The sequence below is a fragment of the Rhinopithecus bieti genome, unplaced genomic scaffold, assembly GCF_001698545.2.
Source record: "Rhinopithecus bieti isolate Rb0 unplaced genomic scaffold, ASM169854v2 scaffold_70516, whole genome shotgun sequence".
In the NCBI taxonomy this organism is placed as follows: Eukaryota; Metazoa; Chordata; class Mammalia; order Primates; family Cercopithecidae; genus Rhinopithecus; species Rhinopithecus bieti.
Window position 1 is genome coordinate 417,630 of NW_016826783.1, and position 12,936 is coordinate 430,565.

Here is a 12,936-nt window from a genome sequence, read left to right on the forward strand (position 1 = left end):
CTCCACCCCTGCCAGTCCTCACCCCTGCCCTGCCCATCCACCCCCGCCAGTCCTCACCCCTGCCCTGTCTTGCCCCTCCACCTCCTGCAGCGTCATTGGTCTGAGCTTCGACTTTGTGGCTCTGAACCTGACGGGCTTCGTGGCCTACAGTGTATTCAACATCGGCCTCCTGTGGGTGCCCTACATCAAGGTACAGCCTTGCCTGTCCCACATCTCTGCCCACGTGGCGTGGTGGCCTGGCTGCCCCTCACCACCCAGCTTCTCCCACCCACCAAACAGGAGCAGTTTCTCCTCAAATACCCCAATGGCGTGAACCCCGTGAACAGCAACGACGTCTTCTTCAGCCTGCACGCGGTCGTCCTCACTCTGATCATCATCGTGCAGTGCTGCCTGTATGAGGTGAGACCAGGCCTGGCCCCCCACAGCCTGCCCCAGCCAACACCCACCACCCTGCCTCACCTTTGACAGAAGACGCAGCAGAGCCTGGGAAAGGAAGTGGGTGTGTTCATTCAGCCCGGTCCTGTGCTGGGCAGAGAAGATGCCCGTGAGTCCAGGCCCTCAGAGCCCGCCAAGTCTGGGGTGAGGGACTCAGGGAGAGGCAGTGGCTGGACTCAGGCTGAGAGCTGTGCGCAGAGGAGCACAGACAGCTCACAGAGGAGCACAAGGCCCTGAGCCCCGCCAGGGAGGAGGGAGGAGGGTGGCAGAAGACGCTTGGTTGTGTTCCAAGGATGAGTGAAGTCCCTATGGAGGAGAGGAGGAGCCAGGGTGGGCTCCCAGAGGGGTCAGGTCACAGAGGCCAAGGGGCATTTGAGAGGGACCCAGAGCAGGTGGGTGCAGCTGGGCTTAGGGTGCCAGGAGGGGCAGGTTCCTGAGCAGTCAGGAGAGGGCCCACGTGCAGGCAGAGGCACCGGTAATTCAGCCTTGTTGCTGGAGACCCCTGACGTGACAGCTTTGGTTTCCCTTGTCTCAGGGTGTTCCCTTCACACTGTAAGGCCAGCCGGGGGCTGTCTGGCCACCCGTATGAACCTTCTAGGCTTTCTTAGCTTTTGGTGTGAAGCGAGAGTGAAGGAGGCCCACGTTGGGCCCGTGTTCAGGGAAAGGCAAGGCAAGGGGACAGATTCCTGAGATCCTCAGGCTGCCGCCGGGTTGTGGGACGAGTCAGTACCTGGCTGGGAGAGGCACCAGGCCACCAGAGGTCGGAGCGCACGTCTCCAAGTGAGTGCTGAGAGGCGCCCAATTCTGCCAAGTAGGAACGAAGCAGACGGAGCTTGAGAGTCCCAGCGGCCTGAACAGGAGGCCCTGGCGATGAGAAGGTGTGGCTGGTGCTGGGGATGTCACCCCAGCCCAGGTGTGATGCTTTCTGTGGCCCGGATGTTCCCGTCATGACCCCAGTGCAGTCCCCACCTCGCAGGGGCTCCTTCAAGGCCAGGGTCCAGCCTCCGTGCCCTTCTCCAAGCCCGCCCTATCTGGGGCCACCCGTGCTGAGCCCCGGCATGGCCTCTGTGTGGGTCCACATCTCTGCCCTCCTGTCGCCCCCAGCGCGGTGGCCAGCGTGTGTCCTGGCCTGCCATCGGCTTCCTGGTGCTTGCGTGGCTCTTCGCACTTGTCACCATGATCGTGGCTGCAGTGGGGGTGACCACATGGCTGCAGTTTCTCTTCTGCTTCTCCTACATCAAGCTCGCGGTCACGCTGGTCAAGTATTTTCCACAGGTACTTCCGGGGCCCTGTTCACATGGCTGGTGGCAGGAGAGGTGAGAGGTACAGGGCCCAGGCCCTGCTCCTGTGGGGCAGCTCCGGCCGGGGTGAGGAAACAGGACAGAAAGCCACAGGGAGCCCAGGAGCCCAGGAGGAGCAGGGCGGTGGGGAAGCCAGCCTACCACTACCGCTCTTCCCCCGGGCTGGAATCACACGAGATCGTTAGCGGAGGCCCTGGGACCCCATGTTCCTCTGAGCATCAGGCGTTGTGCAGGTGGTTCCCCTTCTCCACACCCCAGCCTTTCCTGATGCTTTTGGCTCTGCCCCCACCACTGCCTCCATTTCCACAGCAAGGGGCAGCCCCGAGGGGCCACAGCAGGAGACTCTGGAGAGGTGAGGTGGGAGGAGGGAGCTCCTTCCTGCGCAGAGCTCAGCCCCTCCTACGAGCGAGCGCAGCAGGTCCTCTTCAGATCCGGGGACTCAGGGTCCAGCACATCTTGCCCTATGGCCTGGGACAGGGTTGGGGCTGAAGTTGCTGCACCCAGGGATCTAGGGCCTCATTTAACTCACCCCATTCCCAAAGGGAGGAGCCCTGTCCCAGTGTCCCCAGCCCTGGGAGCCTTGTGTTCTGTGAGCTCAGGAGGGCCTGCGTTCTGACTGGGAGGCAGGGCTGGACTCAGGCTGAGCAGGACTGAGTTCTGTGGACAAGGAGCCCGGGTGTTCCGGGCCAGACCAGCCTGCACAAAGGCTGGGGTGGGACACGGGGAGGTAGTGAGGGGACATGGCTGGTTGAACAGTATTGAGCATGTTGAAGCTGGGAAGCTGGGGTCAGGTCCCAGGAGCTGGGGAGGGCTTCCAAGGAGGGGAAGGTTTGGGGAGTGAGCCCCAGTCCCTGAGGGTGGGAGGGCTTGGGGCCAAGAAACCAGGCAGGCAGGAGCCCAGGTTGGAGATGTTTGGAACTGTCCTGGACTGGAGAGGCAGCAGCAAGTACGGAAGAGGGTGAGCCAGGAGACAAGACAGGGACCGACTGGAGGCTGACTAGGAGACCACCAGAGAGGCCAGGACCTCCCTCACGGCGGGAAGGAAAGGTCACAGCAGTCAGAGGACCCACAGGGCTCTGCGGCGTGGGAGGACGTAGGGCACAGGCAGTCAGACTGGAGCGCCTCCCCGCAGACCCACCCCCCAGACCCCGGAAGCCTCGGCCAGGCCTGTGAGGGGAGTTTAACCCCCTCTACAGACGGGGAAACCAAGGCTAGGAGAACGGTCACTTGCCCAAGACAGCAAGCTCTGGTGACGGAGCCGGGATTCCAAACCAGAAGTCCCACTCCCACCCAGTCCCTAAGCACATGAAGTCCCGGCTGAGTTTGGGGACAGCCTTCCCGGGAGGCGAGAAGAATCACAGCTGCAGGGAAACTAGCTTAGGGCCTTAGCCCCAGGGATGTGGAAGACACAGGAAGGGAGCACCGGCCCCGCCTCCCTGGAACTGTGAGGTGCGGGGGGCTGGGGGGCCTTTGCTTGCTGTACATGCAGATGAGACGCCCACCCCCAGGACCACCCAAACTGTTCCTTGGCTGAGGCCTGTCATAGCCCAAAGGTCACTGTGTTCCTTGGAGCCCAGGCCCCAGTGGGAGGAATGAGAACCGCTTTTGTTTGGAGTGGCAGTCACGAGGCACGTGAGGCAGCCGCCCAGTCCTCACCGCCCTCCATCTGTCTGTCCGTCTGTCTGGCCCAGGCCTACATGAACTTTTACTACAAAAGCACCGAGGGTTGGAGCATTGGCAACGTGCTCCTGGACTTCACCGGGGGCAGCTTCAGCCTCCTGCAGATGTTTCTTCAGTCCTACAACAACGGTGAGTCAGCCAGCGGGCTGCTGGCCACCCTGTGGCTGGAGCATCGGGCGGGGCCAGCCTTCCCGGGACCCTCCAACCAGGGCTCCACCCCCAGCTGGGATCCAAGCCAATCCAGCCCCCAAGGAGAGACCCACCTAGGGGCCTTCGTAGCTGCAGGATTTGTGGTTTTTTGGGACCCCCACTTCCCACCACCCCACATGCTCCAGCTGCCTCAGGAGCTGCAATCTAACACCAGCTTCCATCCCCCGGCTGCTAACAGACCAGTGGACGCTCATCTTCGGAGACCCAACCAAGTTTGGACTCGGGGTCTTCTCCATTTTCTTCGACATCGTCTTCTTCATCCAGCACTTCTGTTTGTACAGAAAGAGACCGGGGTATGACCAGCTGAACTAGCACCCAGGGACCCAGTGTGCACAACCCCCAGCCTCGTGCCCTGCTGGGGAAGGCCTCACCCAGCGAAGGCCGGAGAAGCGGTTGGGCCCTGGCACGCAGGGCTGGCTCAGTGTGCGGACAGAGGAGAGCACTCTGCTCCTGGAGCCAGAGGCCGTTCAACAGCCTGCCTTCATCCGGGCCCCTCCTGGGCCTCCCCGGCCAGGCACGTGGCACCGCCGCCTTGACACCGCCATCTCTTTTCTTTAAGGCTTCAAGCAGCGCACACAGGCTCTGGCAGCCGTCTCAGGCAGGACTGGGCACCGAACTTGCAGCTAAAGGCCTTGCCCCAAACTACCAGCGTTTCTGCGAGCAGCTTGAAGGGCTGACCTTGCAGCCGGGAGAGCCCTGGGCACTTTGCTGCCACCGCTGCGTTCCCAGAGACCAAGCAGCCAGGTGCCGTGGCCAGTGGACTCAGAGGTGCTGGTGGAGGGACTAGCACTTTGGGGTTAGGCCGTGGGATTCTTTCTGTGAAGGCCACTTTCCTGACACGCTCTCTCTACATAACTCGGCGTCCGCGACTGCTGCCAACAGCTGGCCCTGCCCAGAGTATTTCTGAGCCCTGAGGGGCCCGCCAGATTGGTTCTGAATTGGACTCATGCCCAGCAGATTAGCATACTAACTCCTTTCAGATTTTGTGGAGGGACGTTTGGAAGTGGCTTACTCTCTTCCGCCCTCTCTGCTACCTCCACCTTTCCAGTCAGATGGGCCCCACCTGAGCACACCCAGCCCCTCCTTACCCAGCATCTGGGGTACAGGACACATCCCTCTCCCGCAACCAGTCTGTGCCTTAGAGGTCTGTTAGGCCTGCCAAACGGCGACCAGCTGCCCTGGAGGGAGGGCAGGCCCCCTTCTCTCTCTTTCTCCAGATCCCTACCTGAGACTCACCAGTTTCTGGCCTGTTCAGGAGCCTCAGATAAGTATTTGTACTTGAGACCACCTCACACAATCCGTATGGGCCCAGCCCTGATCTCAACCTCCTTCCCTCCACCCGAAGCTGTCGTCCTTCCTGTGGCAGGAGGGGGGATCCCAGGACGTGCCTCGTACATGCCTTGAGCTTGTCAGTCCACTGAGTTTTCTTCCATGAGAACAACGTGAGGGGCCTGCATCTTGAATTAAAACCTACTCGCTTCCTTTCTGCACTCTTAAGTGTGTGCTCGATACAGAAGGCAGGTGTGCTGGCCTTCAGAGCCAGGTGCCCCTGCTCCCCACCTTGTGTAAGGAAGCGCGTAAGGTTGTGAAGTTCACTGACCCGCGGGGACTGCGTGCTGACCCCGCACTTCCCTGGGGAGGCCTCTTGGGTCGTGTGAGACGCCTGCCCGCCCAGGGACAGGTCACTCTTCCAGGCTCCATGTCTTCACCATGACCAGGGCCCGCCACTCAATCTGGATGTGCGTGGGGGTAGATGAGGTTCTGAAGGGCAAGCCAGCACTGGGTGTGGGGGCGGGGGGCAGTGGGGGCCTATTCTCCAGATGCTTCCTCCATCTAGTTGTAACAGACATCAAAGAATGTCAGGTCTTGTTTCTGTAGAGCAGAGACTTTGGCCTGAGCGGGTCCACAGACCTGTTTCACTTGCGTCACCCAATCAATGTGTTACTGGGTGCCATACTTTAAAATGAGAGATTTCAAATGACTGACTTTTCCGGCCGGGCACCGTGGCTCACGCCTGTAATCCCAGCACTTTGGGAGGCCAAGGCAGGTAGGTCACCTGACGTCCAGAGTTCGAGATCAGCCTGGCCAACATTGCAAAACACCATCTCTACTAAAAATACAAAAATTAGCTGGGCATGGTGGTGGGCGCCTATAATCCCAGCTACTTGATTGGCTGAGGCAGGAGAATCACTTTGAACCCGGGAGGCGGAGGTTGCAGTGAGCCCAGATCGCGCCATTGCATTCCAGCCTGGGCAATGAGAACAAAACTCTGTCTCAAAAAAAAAAAAAAAAAAATGGACTTTTCTTTAAAATCTGATTTGGCAGTGCTAGGTAGGTCCAGGAGTGCTAACACCTTGCCAGAGCTGGTACGCAGGTGATCAGGTGCTCTCTGGCTCACCCCCATCTGGCCAGATCACGGCCCCCAGCAATGTGGGGGGTTGCATCCCTTGCTGTGACACAGGGAGTGCCCTTAGTGTCTTACAGGCAGGGGTCTCTCGCAGGCACCTCTGGGTGTCCCTATGGCCCCTCCCAGGTGGGAGCTGAGGCTAGGTTGCAAAAAGGAAGGTGGGAGCAAGTAGGGGCTTCACAATAACACCCAAGGAAGCACACGCACCCCAGGGTCCCACCCCAGTGCTCCCAGATGCTCCCACAGATGTGGTTCCAGTCAGGCGCAGTGCAGCTGCTACGGCTCCACCATCCCCAGGCTTTCCAGGCAGGTGGGCCTGGGAGTAGTTAAGCTTTGTCCCAGAACAGTGGGGGATGGGCCATCGTTAAAACCACAGCTCTGGCCCCAATATCCCACCCCCCAGGATATCCCAGCCCATGCCTCAGCAGAGCCCCCTGTGAATTCCAGCACTGTTTATTGAGCACACCACATCGGGGAGGGGCGGCAGTGGTTTCCACGGTCACCAAAGTAAGGCTTGTGCACTTGCTGAGCTTCCAGATGCGAGTTAGTAAGCTAAATTCAAAAGTAGAACGGGCATCTCCAAAGAGTACGATAAAAACATTTTGTATCAAACGTGATTAAAAAAATACAAAAGTTAAACCCACAGGCAAAGAGGAAAAGGACAATCCTGAGAGCTGCCCTGAAATGTGAGCCTCGAACCTCGTATCAATCCTGTAAGAAGGCAAACCCTGGGGAGGCCAGCACCCCTCGGGAGAGTGGGAGTGAACGGGGAGCCCACCTGGCTTCTATCTGGGCAAACCTTCATAGCGCCCCTGGCAGGATGTGTGCCCAGTCCCCCGATGGGCAGAGGCACTGCAGGGTGGACACACGAGGGCTGGGGGGCGGTGGCGGAGCCGAACCCTGCAACCAGGGCCAAGCGGGAAAGGCCCGGCCTCTCCAGCATTTCCCAGCTTTGGTGGCTCCCAAGAGATGGTGGTTCCCACTTGCCCAGCCACAGCTGTGGCCAGGCAGCAGGGTCGGACCTGAGCCTGTGGTCACAGCAGACCGGCTACCACTCAGCTCCAGGCCCTTGTTTCCAATCCTCGGTGTCCAGGGGAGAAAGCTGGTCCCAGAGGCCCCAGGCCAGGGGTGGGAGAAGAGAAGGAAGGCCAGGCCAGGCCTCTGGGACCAACTGTAGCCCTTCTGAGCTGGGGCCCAGCACTCAGCAGAAGCCAGGTGGGGACAGAGTGTGGAAGTGGCGTTACTGTACAGAGAGTAGGCAGGCAGGAGTTGCAGATGGTGGCAACTGCTAGGACAGCATGGACTGCTGCACAGCCTTCTGCAGTGACTGCCGTGTCACCAGCAGGCGTACCACCTCCTCCGAGCGCTTGGTGAGCCGCTTCCGGGCCTGGTCGTGTGTGACCATGGTCATGTCCCAGCCGTTCACCTGGCCCAGGGAGAGAACACAGGCCCACCTCAGCTCCCTGCCCTCTGGGATCTGGAAGCAGAGGGCTTTGGAGGCCCGGGTCATTCAAGTAAGCCCCCAGCCTAACATCCCAGGCCAAGCACTGTGGCTGAGACACACACAGGAGAGAAAGCCAGCGTCCTCTGGGGCAATACCAGCATGGGTTCCCAATTGGCTATGGTGAGTTCCTCCTAGCTGGGAGGCTGGGGCAGGTCCCCAACCCCATGTGCTTCAGACCTGCTAGCCCAAACCTTGTTTTTCCTCCTTTGGGACACGTGTTACCTGCATGATCTTGTCTCCAATCTGCAGCCCAGCGATTTCAGCAGGGCCTCCTTCGGACACCCGTGTGACATAAATACCCTGGAAAGGGGTAGCCCAAGTCAAGCCCTGTGGTCCCCGGACTGGCCCCTTATCCACAGAGTGGAAGCCAGCATGGCACATTGTCAGCCGTCCCTCTGTCCCCGCACCCAGCCTGTCCCAGCACACACGGTCAGTGAGGACTATTCCGAGAGAGCTGGGGCAGAGTGTCACTGCCCTGCTGTGCGCCGGCCGTGCTCCCCTGGGCTTTGTCTGGGCAGCCCTTCCTCACCCCTACCCATCCTTATTCTCACTAGGTCCCTTCCAATGCCTTCTTAGAGAACATGGTTTGAGAGATGAGGTCTGCTCCTTCCATGGGGCCCAGGAAACAGAGACCCACCATCTCAGTCCCCTGTGCCCCATGGAGCGGTCCCAGGACCCCAGAACCCCCTCACCTTGTCCGTCTTGTCTTCGGAAAAGGGATTCTGGGAAGGATCCTGGTCGATTCCACCTCCAATGCTAAAACCCAGGATTAAGTTCTCACCTTGACGCAGCTTGTGAATTTCAACTCTTTGCTGGCAAAGAAGAAAAGCCAGTTGAGGGAAGTGGGTGGTTGGAGAATGAGGCTGGTGTGTGTCCCCAGCAGCCGCCTCAGAGCCATGCCAAGGGGGTGGGGCCCAGGCCCCTGCAGGAATCCAGCTGCTCACCAGCCTGGGAGGCTGAGGAGCTGGCACTCAGAACTTGGCCACATTGATCCACCCACACAGCCCTCTGTCCTCAACCTGTCCCCACTTCCCCTATTAGTCTTAGGCACTGGTCTTGGTCAACACGTGGTCAAAGCCCCTGCTGGCCCAAGAGTCCAGGTGCTATGGCTTTTGTGGGTGGGAAGCCCATCTCACAGGAGGTGCTCTGGAAAAACAGAGATCAAACTTCCATAGAAAGGAGAGGAAGGGCTTGCCGGGCCAAGGGGACCAGAGCACAGCACAGGCTTCAAGGTGCTGTGGATACATGTTTGTGAGACTGGAGTGTCCAGTGCAGGACACAGAACTGGGAGGCAAGATGAGGCTGAAAGTGTAAGGCTGGGGCCAGATCCCGTCCTGAAGGGGAGTAGGGGTGTCTCCCTAAGCCCCGGGCCCTGCTCTTGTGCAGAAACAAGAGTGTTCTGGGGCGCTCCCACCATGCTCTGGGTTTATGGTCCCCAACTGTGCCAAGTTCCTTTCAAAGCCCTTGGCAAGCACTGTCCAGTAAGCAGATGCTGGGAGCCAGACCAGATCACTCCCAAGGTCAAGTTTTAACAGGAAGGAGAAAAGAAGCAAAAGATGACAATCCAGACTAGACCTAAAGAAGTTTCCCAAAGCGGGGATTATTTGCATCAGGCTTTGAGGGGGTGATGGGTAGCCTGACCTTGATCCTGAACCCACTGGAGTTCTCAGGAATGGAGTAGGGCAGGGCATGGTCAGGTTCGCTGCTAGAATGACCACTCAGGTAATCAGTAGAGGAACGGACATCTCACAAAAGCAGGATGCAGAGGCTAGGGGATATGGAGCTACCTGAAAATGGAGATCTACAGACTTAGGGACGACTCATGGAGGAGAGGAGTCAAGAAGAGCACCCAGCCACCTTGCCTGGCTGAACACACATCACTCAGATGAGGACCCAGGAGGAGGAGGAACAGGTTGGATTGGAGTGCCAGGAGCTGCGGGGCAGGTGTCCAGAAGGCAGATGGATCAACGGAGCCAGAGTTCAGAGGAATGGCCTAAATGGCTTTAACATTCTCAAAATTCTACATGGGAGAGGGTGGGGACTGGCGAGTGAGCCTGCCCAACCCCATCCCCAATCCAAGACTCAAGGGAGAGGCCAGACCATACACACCATGTTCAAGCACGTTCCTGGTGTTACTAGAATTGGGAGGCGTGGGCCTGCAATTTTGGGGAAGGCCCTGGGACCAGTTATGGCATGAGGGAGTGGGGCAGGAAGCATGAGACCCACTGCGCCTGGGTCCTCATGCCCCAAACTGAGCTCCTCCAGGCCTGCTTCGCTGGCATAGTCAGAAGAGTACAGGCCCTTGGGTTGGGAGACAGGGCTGTCACTGATTTGCTGGGTGAGGTCACGCAGAAGGTGGCTTGCTCTGGCTCCTCACCTGCCCCTGCCCCCACCCCCCTTCTAGCTAAAGAGTAAACTTGGTGCTCTCTCTCTGGGGCAGCTAGGGATCTAAAGAAGCCAGGCTGGGCCAGGCGCAGTGCCTCACACCTGTTATCCCAGCACTTTGGGAGGCTGAGGCGGGTGGATCACCTGAGGTCAGGAGTTCAAGACAAGCCTGGCCAACACAGTGAAACCCTGTCTCTACTAAACATACAAAAATTAGGTGGGCGTGCTGGTGCACGTCTGTAATCCCAGCTACTCAGGAGGCTGAGGCAGGAGAATCGCTTGAACCCAGGAGGCAGAGGTTGCAGTGAGCCGAGATCACGCCACCGTACTCCAGCCTGGGCAACAGAGCAAAACTGTCTCAAAAAAAAAAAAAAAAAAAAAAAAAGCAGTCGNGGCTGGGCCAGGCGCAGTGCCTCACACCTGTTATCCCAGCACTTTGGGAGGCTGAGGCGGGGGGATCACCTGAGGTCAGGAGGTCAAGACAAGCCTGGCCAACACAGTGAAACCCTGTCTCTACTAAACATACAAAATTAGGTGGGCGTGCTGGTGCACGTCTGTAATCCCAGCTACTCAGGAGGCTGAGGCAGGAGAATCGCTTGAACCCAGGAGGCAGAGGTTGCAGTGAGCCGAGATCACGCCACCGTACTCCAGCCTGGGCAACAGAGCAAAACTGTCTCAAAAAAAAAAAAAAAAAAAAAAAAAAAAGTCAGGCTGGTGCAGGGAGGGTGAAGCTTAGGACAGCTGTCAGCTGGCCCAGCAATGTTTCCTCCTGGCCCAGGCCTGAGCTGGTGCTCTAAGCTCAGCCTCACATGTCGCCTTTATCAGTGGCTTCTCTGCCTCCACCCACCTGATTGCTGGAGCTTCTCCAGCACACCCATCTGAGATAACACACCCAGTCCCTAAGGCTCCAGGGCGGGGACTTGACCTACTGCCCACTGGGCAGGCATTTCTTCTCATCCTCTAAACACTGTCGGGAGGTAGACAGGAGACCTGAGTCTATCCTGAGGTCTTCTCTGGCTGAGCACTTCTTTCTAGGACTCCCCACCTCTGTCATAGGGTTGCTCTCCAGGCCCCGTCCCACCGTGACACCGGCGTCTGAGTCTAACGTCCCAGCCTCCCTCTGCCTACTCTAATACCACCCAGCACCTAAAACAAGCCAGAGGGCGGCCAGGGGCCTAGGCTAGCCCCCAGAGGGTCTACTCAGGACTCAAGTGCCAGGAGGGAGGCCTGGACTTTTCTGCCTTAAGGGCTGGAGAACCAAGAAAAGTTCGAAGACGCAACGCTCATCGCAGCTATAGGAGCGTCCACCCTGGACCAGGCGGCGAGTGGGTCGGAGGAGCAAGGCTGGACAGGAAGGGGGAAGGGGCTGCCACGGCAGGCTCGGGACAGCTCCTCCCCCAGATCTCCCTTCGGGCGGCGGCGCAAGCTGCAGTGGAGGAAGCATTTCCTCATTCCAGAGGCTGCGACTCATGGACGTCGGGATCGGCGCCCGCCCCCCGCAGCTCCCCGGCTGGGGACACGGAGGCCCGGGAAGGGGGCGCTTTCCCAGGCTCCCGCAGCCGGGCCTTTCCCCGTGGCCTTCCCCGCCCCGCGCGCGCAGTCTGGGCTCCGTCCAGGGTCTCGGGAGGCTCTCGGGTCCCGGCCGTCCCTGTTACGTGGCTGGGGGAACTGCGGCCCGCTCCGGCAAAGCGGGGACCCGAGCCCTTGCCGCCGGTTCGCAGGAGCCCCGGGTTCGATGCTCTGTCAACCTGCTTGGGGTGTCCGTTTCCCGCTCTGCGAGGTGGGGTCAGGCCAAGACTAGGAGGAGCCAGCGCAAGCGCACTCACCACCACGGCGGTGACCGGCTGGCCCGGGATGTAGGACATCTCGACCCCACTCTGGTCGCCCAGCGCCGCTCCGAGAAGCCGGCAGCAGAGTCCCCGCGGCCGCGCCCTCGCTGCTTAACAAAGGCCGCCCCGCTCGGTCCGCCCCCTCATGAATAGTTAACAAACCTCCAGCCAATCACTGGCCGGAGCGCTACTCCGCTTTCCGAAGTCCCGGCGCGCGCGCAGAAAAGCAGGCAGAGGCCGGAGCCTGTCCGGGGCGCCCACGGCGCAGGCGCGCAGGGCGGGGCGGGATCTGGGCGCGTGCGCAGCCCGGGACCTCCCGGCAGCCTTCAGAGCAAGATGGCGCCGTGGGCATCTCTTCCCCTCCCCGTCTGAGGGAACGCTAAGTACTGTGTCCGGCGCCGTGTTCCAGGTAACTGGGCCAGCGTGGCCGGGGAACGCAGACGCGCCACCACCTCCTGGCCGGCTCGGACCCTCAATCTCCTCGGCGTTTTTGGAAGGTCCGAGGCCCAGGATTGGTGCCAGGTCTCGGAAGCTCCAGGGGGAGGGGGCTGCGTGAACCCAACTCACCGAGCTCCGGGCGCTACTTGTAACTTGGTTTTCTCCGCAGCTCCGCGTTGTTCCGCGAGAAAGCGAGAGGCCGAGCCCCGGCGGGTGCGATGGCCGCGGTGGTGGCCAAGCGGGAAGGGCCGCCGTTCATCAGCGAGGCGGCCGTGCGGGGCAACGCCGCCGTCCTGGATTATTGCCGGACCTCGGTGTCAGCGCTGTCGGGGGCCACGGCCGGCATCCTCGGCCTCACCGGCCTCTACGGCTTTATCTTCTACCTGCTCGCCTCTGTCCTGCTCTCCCTGCTCCTCATTCTCAAGGCGGGAAGGAGGTGGAACAAATATTTCAAATCACGGAGACCTCTCTTTACAGGAGGCCTCATCGGGGGCCTCTTCACCTACGTCCTGTTCTGGACGTTCCTCTACGGCATGGTGCACGTCTACTGAAATGGGGGCCCGGGGGACTTTTTTTAAAAAAAAAAAAACAGATCGGGAGGACTGTGGCCAGCAATTAACACCGTGTAGACTTCCTTAGTTCTTAAGTGGTTGAATTCGCTGCTTGTTCTGTAACCTTATAAATAATTTATATCGGAAAACGGAGAGCCTGTAATATTCTTCAGATTAAATGAAGCGTGAGACACTT

General features: G+C 59.6%; 3 protein-coding genes across 5 annotated transcripts in view; 2 read left to right on the forward strand and 1 right to left on the reverse strand.

The window, feature by feature from the left end:
• The window catches only part of CTNS (cystinosin, lysosomal cystine transporter), a 25,572-nt gene extending 20,456 nt beyond the window's left edge, over positions 1–5,116 (forward strand). For 2 of the 3 annotated variants that reach the window (XM_017863597.1, XM_017863598.1), the window contains exons 8-12: positions 91–190; positions 280–399; positions 1,540–1,710; positions 3,428–3,545; positions 3,805–5,116. In XM_017863597.1, coding sequence (XP_017719086.1) covers positions 91–190; positions 280–399; positions 1,540–1,710; positions 3,428–3,545; positions 3,805–3,938 — 643 coding nt within the window. In that variant the 3' untranslated portion in view covers positions 3,939–5,116. The remainder of the gene's footprint in view (positions 1–90; positions 191–279; positions 400–1,539; positions 1,711–3,427; positions 3,546–3,804) is intronic. The other variant, XM_017863599.1, reaches the window with a different exon arrangement.
• Positions 5,117–6,470: 1,354 nt separating this feature from the next.
• TAX1BP3 (Tax1 binding protein 3) lies at positions 6,471–11,954 on the reverse strand. Its single transcript, XM_017863601.1, has 4 exons — positions 11,749–11,954; positions 8,230–8,349; positions 7,760–7,837; positions 6,471–7,459 (listed from the first exon to the last, which is right to left on the reverse strand). Exons 1-4 carry the CDS (start codon positions 11,785–11,787, stop codon positions 7,322–7,324), a joined length of 375 nt encoding a protein of 124 aa, XP_017719090.1. The 5' UTR covers positions 11,788–11,954; the 3' UTR covers positions 6,471–7,321.
• A 34-nt stretch (positions 11,955–11,988) lies between these two features.
• EMC6 (ER membrane protein complex subunit 6) lies at positions 11,989–12,936 on the forward strand. The gene is made up of 2 exons (XM_017863602.1): positions 11,989–12,160; positions 12,359–12,936. Exon 2 carries the CDS (start codon positions 12,408–12,410, stop codon positions 12,738–12,740), a length of 333 nt encoding a protein of 110 aa, XP_017719091.1. The 5' UTR covers positions 11,989–12,160; positions 12,359–12,407; the 3' UTR covers positions 12,741–12,936.